The sequence below is a fragment of the Notothenia rossii genome, assembly GCF_949606895.1.
Source record: "Notothenia rossii genome assembly, chromosome: 7".
NCBI lineage: Eukaryota > Metazoa > Chordata > Actinopteri > Perciformes > Nototheniidae > Notothenia > Notothenia rossii.
The window spans coordinates 2,824,246-2,840,569 of NC_136905.1; the positions used below are offsets into that span (position 1 = coordinate 2,824,246).

The following is a 16,324-nucleotide window of genomic DNA, read 5'->3' on the forward strand; positions in this document are numbered from 1 at the left end:
AAAACACAACACAGACAGATCGTGACACAAACACAGAAAAACTCAAAATATCACAAAAACAATGAACAAATAAAAAACATTTCAGAAAACAATAAAGGACAAAGAAATACACCAAAAACACGATTTTTCCTCAAATCGTCTTGCTGTGTTTTTCCTCGTTAGATGTTTGTGTTTTTCTGCTGCCTTGTTGCTAAAGGGCTTTCCTCTTGTGAAGCCCAGGCTGCGTTCGAATAGTCCGCTTAGCTTAGGAGCCTTCCTAACCGAGTGAAATGACCCGGAAGTCCCTCAGCGGCAGCAGCCATGATAAGTGCCGTTCCAATTCTCTAGATGAAAGGAAAGGAGGTTTCAAGCTTCCTTTATAACCTCCTTTAGCTTAGGAACCACTGGACCTCCCTCACCGAAAGGAGAGGAGAAAATGCTGCCCCACAATGCATTGCAGCCGCAGCATTTGCCGTCACTCAACAGTCGGCCGTTCACGGAAACAAACGATTATGACGGAGAAATTATATCATGAAACTTACGGTGCTTATTAAGCATTTTAAAACGTATATGGTAAGTTGCCAAAGTGCTTTTGTTTTGATATTTTCATCCAATCATACGTATTGGGATCATTTGTATTAATGTGGACCGGGGGGAGAGGGTGATGAGCATAAATGTCACTTTCCTTTTTTAATTTAAATTCCGACTTTGGTCATGAAGAATATGTTTCTCTGTTGTCCACGTTCATAAAGCATAAAGCAACAGCATCAGAGCACGGTGCAGAGTCTCTAGATGAGTTTACAGTAGCCCCTCGTTCTTATTAAACATCCATGTTGTAGTCCGCTGTGTAGAGAACTGTAGTTTCCATAGTTTCCCCACAGCAGCAGATGCACACAATGACGTCCGCTGGCGCATCATAAACACGTTGGATAGTGAAAGTGCATTCGGATTCTCTAAAGCACCTCAGTCTCTTCTCCTAAGTCCTTTTGAATTTTCCTATCCACTATCCCTTAACCCCGTGACCTTTCACTCAGAGGTCAGGGAATAGGAGATAGGGTTAGAACTTAGGAGCTGATCTTTGGACTATTCGACTGCAGCCCCAGTCTCACAAAACAACGTGTAATAGCGACGTTGGTCCACAGGGCAAAACGTAGTATGTTCACAAATAACCCTCTCAAGACGTGACATGGATACAACATGTTGTCCTATTCATTTCTAATGACCAGTGCCCGTGTCACGTGATCGCAAACTTTCCCAGCGTGAGAAAAAAAAACATGGCGGACACCCGATTTATTTTTCCTAAATTGTAGAATAGTTTGGCCGTTAAAATGCTTTTTGATTAAATTGCTAGCGAGAAGTTTAAATTGTACTTTTAGAATCTACGTCCAGTGGATGTGTAGGATCCATAGTTTGATAGATATAGACGCGTCCTAAAACTGGGAAGTAAACTCCTTCCGGTTCCTTCGACTAAAACGCAATGCAGTTTCTCCATAGGATTTAGGAAAATATCTGGAAATAAGGTCTGTGGTTGAAACACATTTAAGAGACGGATCACGTTTTGTTCAGCCGGATAATATCCACATGTCTACCCCACTTTTATAATTTTTCGAATCATAAATCTAATGGCCAGAAGCAAAATGCTAACGTTGTGCTATAAAGGAACTACAGCACGGTCGCTGCTTCAACGTCACGCCAACTTCAGATCCATATTCAAACACTCAGATTCTAAATGGAACGAGTTGAAGCGTTTGTTTGAACAGTCTGCAGGAGGCAGGGACTTGCTCTCAAGCAGAACAGAAACTAACTTAGAGGAGTGTTTACGTGTTCGTTGTAATGACGTACAACGGCCTCCACGACTTCTGTAGTCCTATTCAGCCACTTGGTAACAACCATCGTTTTTCAGACACGTCCACTCTTCAGAGATCACCAGTGGGGTCACTGCTGATGGATTTAATGTAGAACAAAACGTGATCCGTCTCTTCAATGTGTCTCAACCACAGACCTTAGTCCAGATATTTTCCAAAATCCTATGGAGAGATCCCATTGGCTCTGAGACGAGGGAACAGGAAGTGGTGAAATGCTGACTCACTTCCTGGTTTTAGGACTCGTCACTGCACCACTCTATTACGAAGATTATTTGAGCTCCATGTTTTTTTATACAAAATTCTGTATCCATGTCTTGACAGGATTATTTGTGAATATATAAATGTTTTACACGTTTTGTTTTGTGAGACTGGGCTGTTGAAATCAGCTGAGCGTTAAAACAGAGTGTCCTCTGTAATCACTCGTGCTCCTCCTGTGGACGGTTTCAATGTGACTGATTGGAGACAAAATGCATGTGATGATAATTCAAGGCTTTAGAAATCTGAGGTAATCAAATCACTGAAGCGTCCTCCAGAGTGTCGCTCTCGTTTCAGAACAGAATCACCTCTTTGTGTTTCTGTGCAGAGAATTAACACACACACACACACACACACACACACACACACACACACACACACACACACACACACACACACACACACACACACACGGCTCCTGTTATCCTCGGATATTTAACGTAATGTAACTTTACATACCGTCCCCATTCACTTACATTAACTTTTTTTCTCCCATTTATTTATGTCATTATTACATTTTTCTACATTCCTTTCTTTTGTTTGAATTTATTTTGTACATTTTTTAACATGAATATGTTTTTTTATACATCATTATTTAATTGTTTTTACATTTCTTTCTCTTGTTTTCGTTGTTTTTCCTGCATCTCTTTATACTCTTTTTAAATTGTTTATATTTTTGCACATGTTTTCCTTCCATTCCACTTTTATTTATTTCTCTCTTCTTTCTACATTTCTTTCTCGTTCTACATTTGTCTCAATGACATCAGAACCCCCCCGCTGCAGCAGACACATGTTTTTACGAGCTGTATTTTAATCTTTCGATCTCTGTGTGGGTTCACAAAGCAGAAGCATTCAGATGAATGATTTATTTCTCCTGTTGTTATAAATGCTAACCTTCACTTATAAACACACACACACACACACACACACACACACACACACACACACACACACACACACACACACACACACACACACACACACACACACACACACACACACACACACACACAAACTTCCTGGAAAGCAATGCATCACTTACCAGGAACACATCAAACTCCCACACCTCGTGGTTTAATGTGTGTGTGTGTGTGTGTGTGTGTGTGTGTGTGTGTGTGTGTGTGTGTGTGTGTGTTTATATAATGAGAATGCTCTCAGAACTCGTGACATTTCAGTGGCAGGACCCCCCCCCCCCCCATAACTGCGCCTCTAAATGTCAATCTGCATCATAAGACACCTGAGGCCTGTACTACGAAGCCGGTTCAACAGACCCTGGATATGTTTGAGTTACCCGGCTTACCTAGTCCAAAACAAACGTGCTCTCGCTATGCGGTCCTACGACGCTGGTTATCAACTCGGTAACTCAAGCCAGGGTTTTTCTGTCCGGCTGAGTGCGCGTTCACATGAAAGGGGCGGGGCTAGCAAAATTTGACCAATCACAAACATGGAGAAGCGTACTGACAGCGCAGCGTCATACTTCCTGAATGAAAAGTCAACTATAATATTAGACAAATATGAAGAAGTTAAACTTTAAACATCCATGACTTAAACACTTTCTCCAGGATCAAAGCCACATAGCTGCACCTGCAAGGTGAATACAGCTGGTAACAGAACAAGTGTTTGAATGCGTACATGAACAGGTTTATGATATCACTGCCCCGTCTAAGACACCATCTGACTTTAATTACATTTGACTCGAGTGTTTCCTCAACTTAATGTGTTGCTTCAAATAATACTTCTGCATACAGTATGTGACACTGTGAGTGTTGCACGGCCAGATACGGCTCAGCTGACTCAGATAAGGAGATGATACATTATGATGTGATATGCTGCGGACTGTACTTAATGTTACTCTGATCCGGTTACTTATGTTGTGGCAGATATTTAAGTAACGCTAATGTTCTAATAGTCAGATGCTCTGAAGATGGGAGGTGATATTCTATTAATGTTCACGTTCACACAGTCGGTGATTTTTGCCGGCCGTCTTTTTATTTCTGTATTTCCTTTCTCCTGTAATATGACTTCGTAGCTTTAAACTCCGCACACTGAGCTCTGACTGGTCAGCAGGCAGTGCTTTCACTGAGTTGAGCTCTTAGCCTGGAACCTAACCTGCTCCGGACCAGGCTAGCCATTCAGCATAAGCTACCATGAAGATCTAGCCCGCTAAGAAGAGAACCAGCGTCGTAGGACCGGAAAACCCGAGTTTTCCCTGAAGTTAGCTCGCTAAGCGAAAATCCAGCTTGGTAGTACAGGCCTCTGAGCCCTTGTCACTGTGACTCCGCCCCCTCCACCTGACCCCACCCCCTCAGTATGATTCCACCCCCTATGCTGCACTGTAGCCCCTCCCCTTTCTTGCTGTGAAACCCCGCCCCTCCTTTTCACGTATCTGGACAAAACCAGCTGATACACTTTGAATTGTATATTATTTGTTTCTAACGTTGACACAAAAATGTGTACAATAATAATAATCAATTTGATTTATATGCTCACTTTTCATTTGAGTAAACAAAACTCAAAGTGCTGCAGAGTAAAATGGTACGATTTTAACGTGTTATCTCCTAACTTAAAGGGGTAAGATTACCATAAACAAACAATAAAGGGATTCAATTATTATCTTAAACCATCACTTACACACGACATGTATGTAAAGTATATGACTGGGACTATCTCCCAAAAGTGACTGATATTTTGATCGCTGTAAAATGACAAAAAAATATCTTTATGTTGTTATTTCCTTAAAACAAAGACTAACAATAGCAACAGTATTTCTGTGTCGGTCGGTAACGAGTGTACACGCTGCATCAAAGCCAACAAGTGTTCCTCCGTCACCAATCGCTGCTCTCTGCTGATCCATAATTGCCTTGTAGCTATGGAAACAAGTCGTCTGGGTCCTTATAGCAACACACACACACACACACACACACACACACACACACACACACACACACACACACACACACACACACACACACACACACACACACACACACACACACACACACACACACACACACACACACACACACACACACACACACACTGCTTAATGGCTGTAATTAACCTCTTATGGCAAATCACTTTTCCATCCATAAATCAGTGCATTTCAGTCGACCCCCCTCACTTTAATCATTATACTTTCCCTGAAAACACATTATTTCTACTAATATGTTTACATGCCAAATTGAAATTAGTATTCAACATTTATTCTCGTTTGTATGCTGCTATGAAATGTAGGATTTTCTTCAGGGATTTCCAGCTGTGACACCGCTTTCTTGAAAGGGTCAACTTTGTGATATTTGCGGATATTTAAAAACCTGTTGATATTCATGTTTAATGAGTTCTCTCCTGCTGATGTTCAGGTGTATATCAGTATGTAGTGTCTCTACTTTAAAGAGTCCTCTCCTGCTGATGTTCAGGTGTATATCAGTATGTAGTGTCTGTACTTTAAAGAGTCCTCTCCTGCTGATGTTCAGGTGTATATCAGTATGTAGTGTCTCTACTTTAAAGAGTCCTCTCCTGCTGATGTTCAGGTGTATATCAGTATGTAGTGTCTCTACTTTAAAGAGTCCTCTCCTGCTGATGTTCAGGTGTATATCAGTATGTAGTGTCTCTACTTTAAAGAGTCCTCTCCTGCTGATGTTCAGGTGTATATCAGTATGTAGTGTCTCTACTTTAAAGAGTCCTCTCCTGCTGATGTTCAGGTGTACATCAGTATGAAGTGTCTGTACTTTAAAGAGTCCTCTCCTGCTGATGTTCAGGTGTATATCAGTATGAAGTGTCTGTACTTTAAAGAGTCCTCTCCTGCTGATGTTCAGGTGTACATCAGTATGAAGTGTCTGTACTTTAAAGAGTCCTCTCCTGCTGATGTTCAGGTGTACATCAGTATGAAGTGTCTGTACTTTAAAGAGTCCTCTCCTGCTGATGTTCAGGTGTATATCAGTATGTAGTGTCTGTACTTTAAAGAGTCCTCTCCTGCTGGTGTTCAGGTGTCACGGGCCTCGTGCATCTGGATGAGAATGGAGACAGAGAGACGGACTTCGCTCTGTGGGATATGATCGACACCCACACCAGCGCCTTCCAGGTCAGCATTAATATATTTATTCAACAGTTTTTGTGCCTCCACACTCGTACTCTACCATTCCCATAGACACGCACAATCGATCTGCCAAACGGGGAGGAATCATTTGTTAAAAGTGCCACAAATGTCGACTCGGGCTCAACGAGCACTTGGTAAGAATTTGATATTGAAAATCCTTGTGACATCAAAGAACTATGATCATTTTCCACATCACTAAATAAGTCATGCCCAAAAACAACCTGTGATCTACTCAGCCAGTATATTAGTCAGATCACCCATCCATACGTTTTATCCTAAGTTATTTAGTACATCATCATCATCATCATCATCATCATCTGAAGAAGAAGAAGAAGAAGAAGAAGAAGAAGAAGAAGACATACTTTATTAAAACTCACAGGGAAATTGCTTTCTCCACTATGTTGTGTTTCCACACGTTACACACACAGAGGATATACATGCACACACACACAACCACATGCAGAGCAGAGAGGCATCCTGTTAACCGGCGCCAGGGAGCAGTTTTGAGTTTGGGTGCATTGCTCAAGGGCACCTCGGCAGTGGCCCAGGAGTTGAACTGGCACCTCTCCATATTTACGTGCAACATCATGCATAAATACTTCATCATTAAACTCTTATAAATGTAAAGAGGACATAAACACTGATTTTCAAGAACTCTACTCTTAAACCCAACTTCTTGAAATGTTTGTTGTTTTTGTTATTTCAGATAGTTTTGGTGTACAACAGTTCAGAGGAGCAGCTGTCAGCCAACACTGGAACCACTCTGCACTGGCTCGGAGGAGTTCGTCCTCGGGATGTTCCCTTCTGCGGCTTCAAGAACGAAAACCCTGTCTGCGTCACAAGTCTGTAAAAAAACACACCAACAAGTTTACCGTATTTTTAATGTCAGCCCTGAACTTTACTTCAGATTCAAAGAGGCCTCTCCTGCTGATGTTCAGGTGTATATCAGTATGTAGTGTCTCTACTTTAAAGAGTCCTCTCCTGCTGATGTTCAGGTGTATATCAGTATGTAGTGTCTGTACTTTAAAGAGTCATCTCCTGCTGATGTTCAGGTGTATATCAGTATGTAGTGTCTCTACTTTAAAGAGTCCTCTCCTGCTGATGTTCAGGTGTATATCAGTATGTAGTGTCTACTTTAAAGAGTCCTCTCCTGCTGATGTTCAGGTGTATATCAGTATGTAGTGTCTCTACTTTAAAGAGTCCTCTCCTGCTGATGTTCAGGTGTATATCAGTATGTAGTGTCTCTTCTTTAAAGAGTCCTCTCCTGCTGATGTTCAGGTGTATATCAGTATGTAGTGTCTCTACTTTAAAGAGTCCTCTCCTGCTGATGTTCAGGTGTATATCAGTATGTAGTGTCTCTACTTTAAAGAGTCCTCTCCTGCTGATGTCCAGGTGTATATCAGTATGTAGTGTCTCTACTTTAAAGAGTCCTCTCCTGCTGATGTTCAGGTGTATATCAGTATGTAGTATCTCTACTTTAAAGAGTCCTCTCCTGCTGATGTTCAGGTGTATATCAGTATGTAGTGTCTCTACTTTAAAGAGTCCTCTCCTGCTGATGTTCAGGTGTATATTAGTATGTAGTGTCTCTACTTTAAAAAGTCCTCTCCTGCTGATGTTCAGGTGTATATCAGTATGTAGTGTCTCTACTTTAAAGAGTCCTCTCCTGCTGATGTTCAGGTGTATATCAGTATGTAGTGTCTCTACTTTAAAGAGTCCTCTCCTGCTCATGTTCAGGTGTATATCAGTATGTGGTGTCTCTACTTTAAAGAGTCCTCTCCTGCTGATGTTCAGGTGTATATCAGTATGTAGTGTCTCTACTTTAAAGAGTCCTCTCCTGCTGATGTTCAGGTGTATATCAGTATGTAGTGTCTCTACTTTAAAGAGTCCTCTCCTGCTGATGTTCAGGTGTATATCAGTATGTAGTGTCTCTACTTTAAAGAGTCCTCTCCTGCTGATGTTCAGGTGTCTATCAGTACGTAGTGTCTCTACTTTAAAAAGTCCTCTCCTGCTGATGTTCAGGTGTATATCAGTATGTAGTGTCTCTACTTTAAAGAGTCCTCTCCTGCTGATGTCCAGGTGTATATCAGTATGTAGTGTCTCTACTTTAAAGAGTCCTCTCCTGCTGATGTTCAGGTGTATATCAGTATGTAGTATCTCTACTTTAAAGAGTCCTCTCCTGCTGATGTTCAGGTGTATATCAGTATGTGGTGTCTCTACTTTAAAGAGTCCTCTCCTGCTGATGTTCAGATGTATATCAGTATGTAGTGTCTCTACTTTAAAGAGTCCTCTCCTGCTGATGTTCAGGTGTATATCAGTATGTAGTGTCTCTACTTTAAAGAGTCCTCTCCTGCTCATGTTCAGGTGTATATCAGTATGTGGTGTCTCTACTTTAAAGAGTCCTCTCCTGCTGATGTTCAGGTGTATATCAGTATGTAGTGTCTCTACTTTAAAGAGTCCTCTCCTGCTGATGTTCAGGTGTATATCAGTATGTAGTGTCTCTACTTTAAAGAGTCCTCTCCTGCTGATGTTCAGGTGTATATCAGTATGTAGTGTCTCTACTTTAAAGAGTCCTCTCCTGTTGATGTTCAGGTGTATATCAGTATGTAGTGTCTCTACTTTAAAGAGTCCTCTCCTGTTGATGTTCAGGTGTATATCAGTATGTAGTGTCTCTACTTTAAAGAGTCCTCTCCTGCTGATGTTCAGGTGTATATCAGTATGTAGTGTCTCTACTTTAAAGAGTCCTCTTTGAAGTGTGAATAGAATACTTAAAGGTATAATATGTAACATTTCCACATGTGTAAAACTAGCCCTATGTTATATACTTATTTTAGTACATAGGAAGTAAAGCATTGTTTTCATTGTGTTAAATGTAGTTGCTTTTGAATGCAGATGTTTTGTAATAGTTCCCTCTCTCTCTCAGAGACGGTCACCATCCATCAGATGGCCTTCATCGTGGTCTTCTTCATGTTCACGATGATCCTCACCATCACCTTCTTCATCTACAGGTGAGCTGCTCACGTTACATCTATAAAATCAAAACTTCAAAACTTGAAACAACACACCGGTCATGAGTCTCAGTGACTTAGTGAAGCACTTTCCTTTAAATGTGGTATTCATCAGATTATTGTCAGCACTAAGACGGGAGGCAAACTCTTTGGGTTTAGAAACCTTGATTTTAAAGCTTGATGTTTGTCGCAGCGTTTATGTAGATACGGTGGCCGACAGGTGCAAACACGATACAGCGCAAATGTTCCTGTACTCACGAAGAAACATCTTCAGCAACAACACCTGCAGCATTTAGAGAACATTCAGCAACTTGAGGAGACATGCGCAGCGTTTACTAAAAGCTGCAGAAACCAAACGCTGAAGAAGCTCAGACACAACGGAGAGCAGGGGACACTAAAGAGTGACGCACACAGCTGGGAGACTAGGGGACACTAAAGAGTGACGCACACAGCTGGGAGACTAGGGGACACCAAAGAGTGACGCACACAGCTGGGAGAGCAGGGGACACTAAAGAGTGACGCACACAGCTGGGAGAGCAGGGGACAATAAAGAGTGACGCACACAGCTGGGAGAGCAGGGGACACTAAAGAGTGACGTACATAGCTGGGAGACCAGGGGACACTAAAGAGTGACGCACGAAGCTGGGAGACCAGGGGACACTAAAATGTGACGCACACAGCTGGGAGACCAGAGGACACTAAAGAGTGACGCACACAGCTGGGAGACCAGGGGACACTAAAATGTGACGCACACAGCTGGGAGACCAGGGGACACTAAAGAGTGACGCACACAGCTGGGAGACCAGAGGACACTAAAGAGTGACGCACACAGCTGGGAGACCAGGGGACACTAAAGAGTGACGCACACAGCTGGGAGACACAGCTGGAGACCAGGGGACACTAAAGAGTGACGCACACAGCTGGAGACTAGGGGACACTAAAGAGTGATTCACACAGCAGGAAACCAGGGGACACTAAAGAGTGACGCACACAGCTGGAGACCAGGGGACACTAAAGAGTGACGCACACAGCTGGAGACCAGGGGACACTAAAGAGTGACGCACACAGCTGGGAGAGCAGGGGACACTAAAGAGTGATGCACACAGCTGGGAGATCAGGGGACACTAAAGGGTGACACACACAGCTGGGAGACTAGGGGACACTAAAGAGTGATGCACACAGCTGGGAGATCAGGGGACACTAAAGAGTGACGCACACAGCTGGGAGACCAGGGGACACTAAAGAGTGACGCACACAGCTGGGACATCTTGGTGACGTTCAGGGTTATAAAGCTGAACAGCTGTCTCTGTCTCAGAGTTACTCGTCTCAAAGTGTTTGTCAGTAGCTTTGTCCCAATTCAGCGTCCCTGTCCTCCGGAGGCTGCGTTCGGAGACCACTTGCGTCACTTCCGCCAAAAGAAGGCTGTCCCAATTTTTTAAAAAGACAAGATTCCTCCGAATGCGGCCTCTTTCCCCGGATTTGGAGGACACATCTGATGTATCCTCCGCCGTCTACCATATCTGACAAGTGAGTTTTTTCTAATTAAATGGCGGTCCGGTCACTAATAAATGTGAGTATTGGGTTTCAACTTACTTTAAAATAACTAACGTCACACACGTCAAACGCAAGGGGCATTAAAACGTATATACGTACGTAAATACGTTAGTGACGCTAACTAGCTAGCTGGACGTGCTGCACTGTTGGTTTGCACCTACTTTCAGCTCATGCAGCTTTGAAGTAGGGCTAAAAGAATCTGAAATATTTCATTCAGCTTAAAGTGTATTTGATTTATCCTAATCCAGTAATAATAGGACAATCAGAAATGGACAGCAGCCTTTAGCCTGTTCTCTCTTTCTGCAGCGCTGTCAAAGGGATGCAAGCTCTCACTTCCTCTCTTTTGTTTAAAGAAAAGAAAAAACAGTCATTCATTTTAAAGAAAGCTTCAGGGACTGTTTGGTCTGTAATGCTTAGAGTTACATTTTGCAATGATCATTTTGCAACCCTGCGTTTAATATTATTAATTCAGTTTTTTTCCTTTTATCTTGTTTTCTCTGTTATTAGGAACATTCAGGAGAAAGTGGACCCCCTGTGGTGCTGCAGAAAGAGAAACAGCGATCAGGGACCCCCTCCTCCCAAACCTCTGCTTCCTGCCGACTGAACAGCTGATCAGGGAACAGACTGCAGAGTGCATCACTTTATACACTTTAAAGGTCTCCTATTATACTACTTTTTGGCATAGAGTATAACTCTCAGATATATACAAATATATAAAAAACATGTCTATGAAGTGTTTTGCTCAAAATACCAAACAAATCATCCATTCTAGCCTCAAACCCCTCGATTTCAGCTGTTACTAAAGTGCTGAGTCTGGGCCTTAGCTTAAAAAAAACGCTCACTCAGGAGAACTCCCAGCAGAAACTCAGCTAAATGCTGTCGTGATGAAACTCTATATCGTGTTCCAAACCACATCAAGGATTCTCTCTGAAACAGGATGGAGCTCAAACTCTCTTTCTCTCTCTCAGGTTTACCACAAGGTGAGTTCCTTTTGATTTCCTGCTTCTTCACACAGACTCTCTCCAGTACAGGTTAGCTCTGAGTGTTAGCATGCTAATGTAAACACAGACCATATTACTTCCAGAACACGTCTTTCATTGTTTCTGACAGCAACGTTTCTGATTGGCCCGTTGGTGTAAATGTAACGGGTCACAGCCGTAAGTGACTCGTTATCGATCAGGAAACGGACAGTGAAGCATCTGAGTGAGTTTTCTGGCATTAACATCCACATCAGTGCTCACTTCAGTGTCTCTAGTATATATTTAGCTCATTTATACAATTAGAGAAATTATGAAATAACCAGGAAAATCTTATTTTTAAATAATCACACAAAATACAAACGCAAACCTACCTGAGAACAAACACAATATGTCCTTAACATCCGCATTGAAAAAAAAATCTGAAAGTCTTTCCATGTAAATAAACAAAATGGCGCAGACCGCGTCTATTTCGCGCCAAAACCACACTGTAAATATCACCCAAAATGCTATTTCTTAAAATGTAAACTGAACAAAAACTGGTTAATAATGTACCCAAATTGACACTAAACAACATACATCACTTTCATCAACTTAAATAGCCGGTTAACCACACAAAATTGAAATAAACCACGACACAATTCCTAGCACAACTCACCCTCAGCAGCACTTCAGTGTGAGGGGAGAGCGGGATGACATTCAGGAAGTAGACAAAGATGTGCAAGGGGAAAGTGTTCCCACTGGAAACATCACTCAAAAATATTAAACCAATCTGATAAAGATCAAATTCACAACCTATTGTAAATCATCCTTTATAAACTAACAATTATGTATACACATGTTTGACTCATGTCGTCATGACGCAGCAAATCTGGATCAGCTCCGTTGTTCCCCCTTTTTAGAGATGTGGGCACGGAGGAAAAGAGTGAGGGGTTTATTTTTTGACACGTGAGTCTCCTGACATCGGGGACACACCGGGGACACACCGGGGACACATGGTGATGTATAGAAGACATCAAGAAGTGCATTTTGCATAATAGGAGACCTTTAAACTAACAAATCCCATCTGTATGCCATATACTGTATGTACTTGTTACATCGCTGTTATCAGGTTATATTTGACACTTATATTACTTCATCTAAATTGTGTTTGCTTATATTCAACTATATTTTATCTTGCACTCTTTTGTGTCTTACGTTCAGAATCAGATTTTTTCTGTCTTTTTTTTCATATATAATGAATGACTATAGCTTGAGTCGGTCTGATTCCCCAAAACTCTTATTACCAAACAGCTGCTTTTCTATTGTTGTTGCATAATAAAAATAATAAAAAATAAAACACTTGATCAACTCACTTCTGCTGATACTTGTTTTCCTGCTGTTGGTGTTAAAGTCCATGATCCATTTCCTCTGTCCTCCATGCTGCTCATAATAGAAGATATGAAGCTGCAGAGAGAGGATGGATATATTCTAACCTCTACTTTGTGATTACATGAAAATACGAAGTTGAATTAAAATAGTACTTTTTAAATACATTGTTTATTTCATTCTCTGAGGTTTTAACCATTATTTACAACATGAAGTAGCCTACATAAGCAGTTGAATAGGTCATTAAACAGTCTAAATAAATATAGGATAGAAAATGTTTAATAGTATGTTCAGGAGAGCCGGGGTCTCGGTGCTGACCTGGTGTCAGTGGGACTTCATCTGGGCTGCTTTAGGGAAGAAGGAGAATATAAACTGTTACAAACCACAGCTAGATATTAAGATTAGAAAACTAATATTGTTCAGAATCAATCTATAAAACATGCTTTGGTTGGTCAGGTAAACAAACATATTTCTATAGAATATCTAGACTTGGAGGATGAAACCCTCTTTAATGGTGACACATACATGCACGCAGCTTTGAACCCATCCTAGTACTGGGAGCAGTGGGCAGATATTGCACAGCGCAGGAGTGGGCGAGTGGGGGGTGTCCGGTGCCTTGCTCAAGGACACCATGGCAGGGCAGGAGGTGAACTGGGACCAAGTAGCAGTCCACACTCCATATTTAGGTCTGTTCAGGGACTCGAACCGGCGACCCTACGGCTCTCAGATTAAACTTATTTTAGATATGAAATGTAAGATTAAGTGACATCAGCTATATAGACACTGTAATGGCAACTTTAATGTTCCAATGCCCTATATTCTATGAGCATCTGCCGGGCTGGTGGAATCGGTGTGCTCTCTTCCTCCTGTGTCCTCTTCTTCCTGCCAGCTATGACCCGTTTTATACACCCAGTGCAGCTAAACCCCGCCACCAAGTGTCCAAAAATAATATTGCAGTATAAATGGCTCCTACAGACACCTTATAGGATGCTACTAGTATATCTGAAATGAATAGGTTAGCTACGTCAGCTGGCTAGCTTACAGCAGATCTGCAGTAAAATCAGAAGGAGTCATGTGATCACATCAGACAGTTGTCCCCCCCCCCCCCCCCCCTCCCCACCTGCAGGAGGATGAAGCTGGAGAAGGAGCTGGTGGCTCAGCTCTGGAGGATCTCCTGGGACGATATTCAGATGGGGAGCCTGGAGAAAGTGCTGCGGAGCGGCAGCAGGATGACACTGTCACTGGTCAGCTCGCACACACACACACACACACACGCACGCACACACACACACACACACACACACACACACACACACACACACAAATAAGTGGAGCATATCTTAAAAATAGCCAAAGAAATATGTGAATAAATTCTGCAAAATACCCGAAAAATGCATAAAGAGAACTATACAAAAATATATCCTAAGAAGAAGTGGAATACATCTGAACGAATCCCCCCAAAAACATGTGAAACATGTCTAAAAATGTCTGAAAACTTATTGAAAAAGAACATCTGAATAATGTGTAAGAAAAAAGAGTAAAAACAACGAGATGAAAACACAAGAGGATATATAGAATATGATGCATTGCCGCAGATTAAACTAGCCAACAGTAAATACAAACATACACATCAACGCTGCAGTAATCCATACTCATCATTTAAGATATACTTTCTTTATATTCTGCACGTCTCCCTTGAAAAAGAGATCTATGATCTCAATGGGACCAATCTGGATAAATAAAAGTTACAAACAAACATTATAAAACGGACAAGTCAAATCAAGCAATCTGATTGGTTCTTAGCCGTGATATACTGAGCGTATACCACGGGTAGAATTGTAAGTTACTTTTCACAACAAGTCAGTATCCCTTCGCGCAGTTTGCTTTTCATACTGGAACAACAAAGTAGAGGAGAAGTAACGGGGCAGAAACCCTCCTTTTTAAGCAGCGGCCCAGACATAGACATCAAACGCCAAAACATATTCAGTGTGCAGTTCCTTTGGCATTAGGGCAGGGATATCTAGATACTTTTGAAGGTTTAACATCATGAATTGTGCTACTTTTAAAGCAAGCAACGATGTTTTCAAATCTGTAATCAAAGAGGTCCGCAAAAACGCAATCGACCAATCAGATTGCTTGATTTGATTTGTCAGTTTTATAAATATATTTAAATTTCTTCCGTTACGAAACAAACTTACAAAGCATAAAATGGAAACATTTAAGATTAACTTCGACCTCCGGGGGGGTCTTACTATAGTATTGAGGAGTGGATTGAGCAGTGCCTATCTCCAGAAAAAAAAGCACCTAAACTACGACATGCAGAGCTACGTGAAGAGCAGGTAGACCAACTGGAAAAGTAGCACCATTCAAAAGCTTTCTGATGCGGGTCTTGAAACAAAGCAGAGAAATTATGACCGTTAGTGGCCACAGGTGGGAAAGCTCTCTCCAGAGCTACTGGAAGCCCAATCTCGGGGACCGGAGACAGTGGAGCAATATTCTCGCCATGCCAAGCAACAGCCTCGAACAACCTCAACCTATACAAGTGACCACGTAAGCCATGCTACTGATGCTGGACAGTTTTTCAGTGGCTGCACAATAAACAGCAACATACACATTAATGTAAATAAACAGCCAAATAATGGATCAACGCTCTCTGTCTAATATGTTCGCTTGCTGTTAGTGTTGTTGCATAGCAACCACCTTGCACTATGTTTTGTGCAGAAGGCAACGGAGGGACTATTTTATTTTGAACATCATTATTTACCAATAAAAACTAATTAAATTAGAGTGTGTATTTTTCTTTCATATTGCCACACTTGGTAACCGTTTTATAAAAGCAATAGCTCACTTCAGGCCGTGATATATGCTCATTATATCACAGCTAAGGGGGTTGTCGACCCTCCGCTCACGGCCTGTCGTGAGCTATTGCTTAAATATACAACATTTGACTTTAGGTACTTTAACTACATTTAGCTCCAGTAAGGTTTTGAATTCAGTACTTTGAATGGCTAACGGTTATTTTAACCCTCTCTTTCTGCAGAGAGGCTCTAACTACGGCTCCCTGATGACTGGGGATGGAAACATGCAGGTTTTTGCAAAAACTGGATATTTTAAGGTGAGTTTACATTAAAAGAAACACATTATATTATGCACCACATATATCCACTATTTTCCAATTCCTTTCTATATTCTTATGACTGCTGAGTGGTGCACAGAGATATCCTA

The 16,324-nt window shown here is 41.7% G+C and overlaps 1 protein-coding gene across 1 annotated transcript in view; it reads left to right on the forward strand.

Moving 5' to 3' along the window:
* Positions 1–3,426: 3,426 nt before the first annotated feature.
* Positions 3,427–16,324, forward strand: part of LOC307013492 (atrial natriuretic peptide receptor 1-like) — a gene marked incomplete at its 5' end in the record, with an annotated part of 32,339 nt that continues 19,441 nt past the window's right edge. Inside the window, 6 exons of the mRNA XM_079640892.1 lie at positions 3,427–3,445; positions 6,086–6,180; positions 6,902–7,037; positions 9,116–9,200; positions 14,226–14,343; positions 16,140–16,214. Coding sequence (XP_079497018.1) covers positions 3,427–3,445; positions 6,086–6,180; positions 6,902–7,037; positions 9,116–9,200; positions 14,226–14,343; positions 16,140–16,214 — 528 coding nt within the window. The remainder of the gene's footprint in view (positions 3,446–6,085; positions 6,181–6,901; positions 7,038–9,115; positions 9,201–14,225; positions 14,344–16,139; positions 16,215–16,324) is intronic.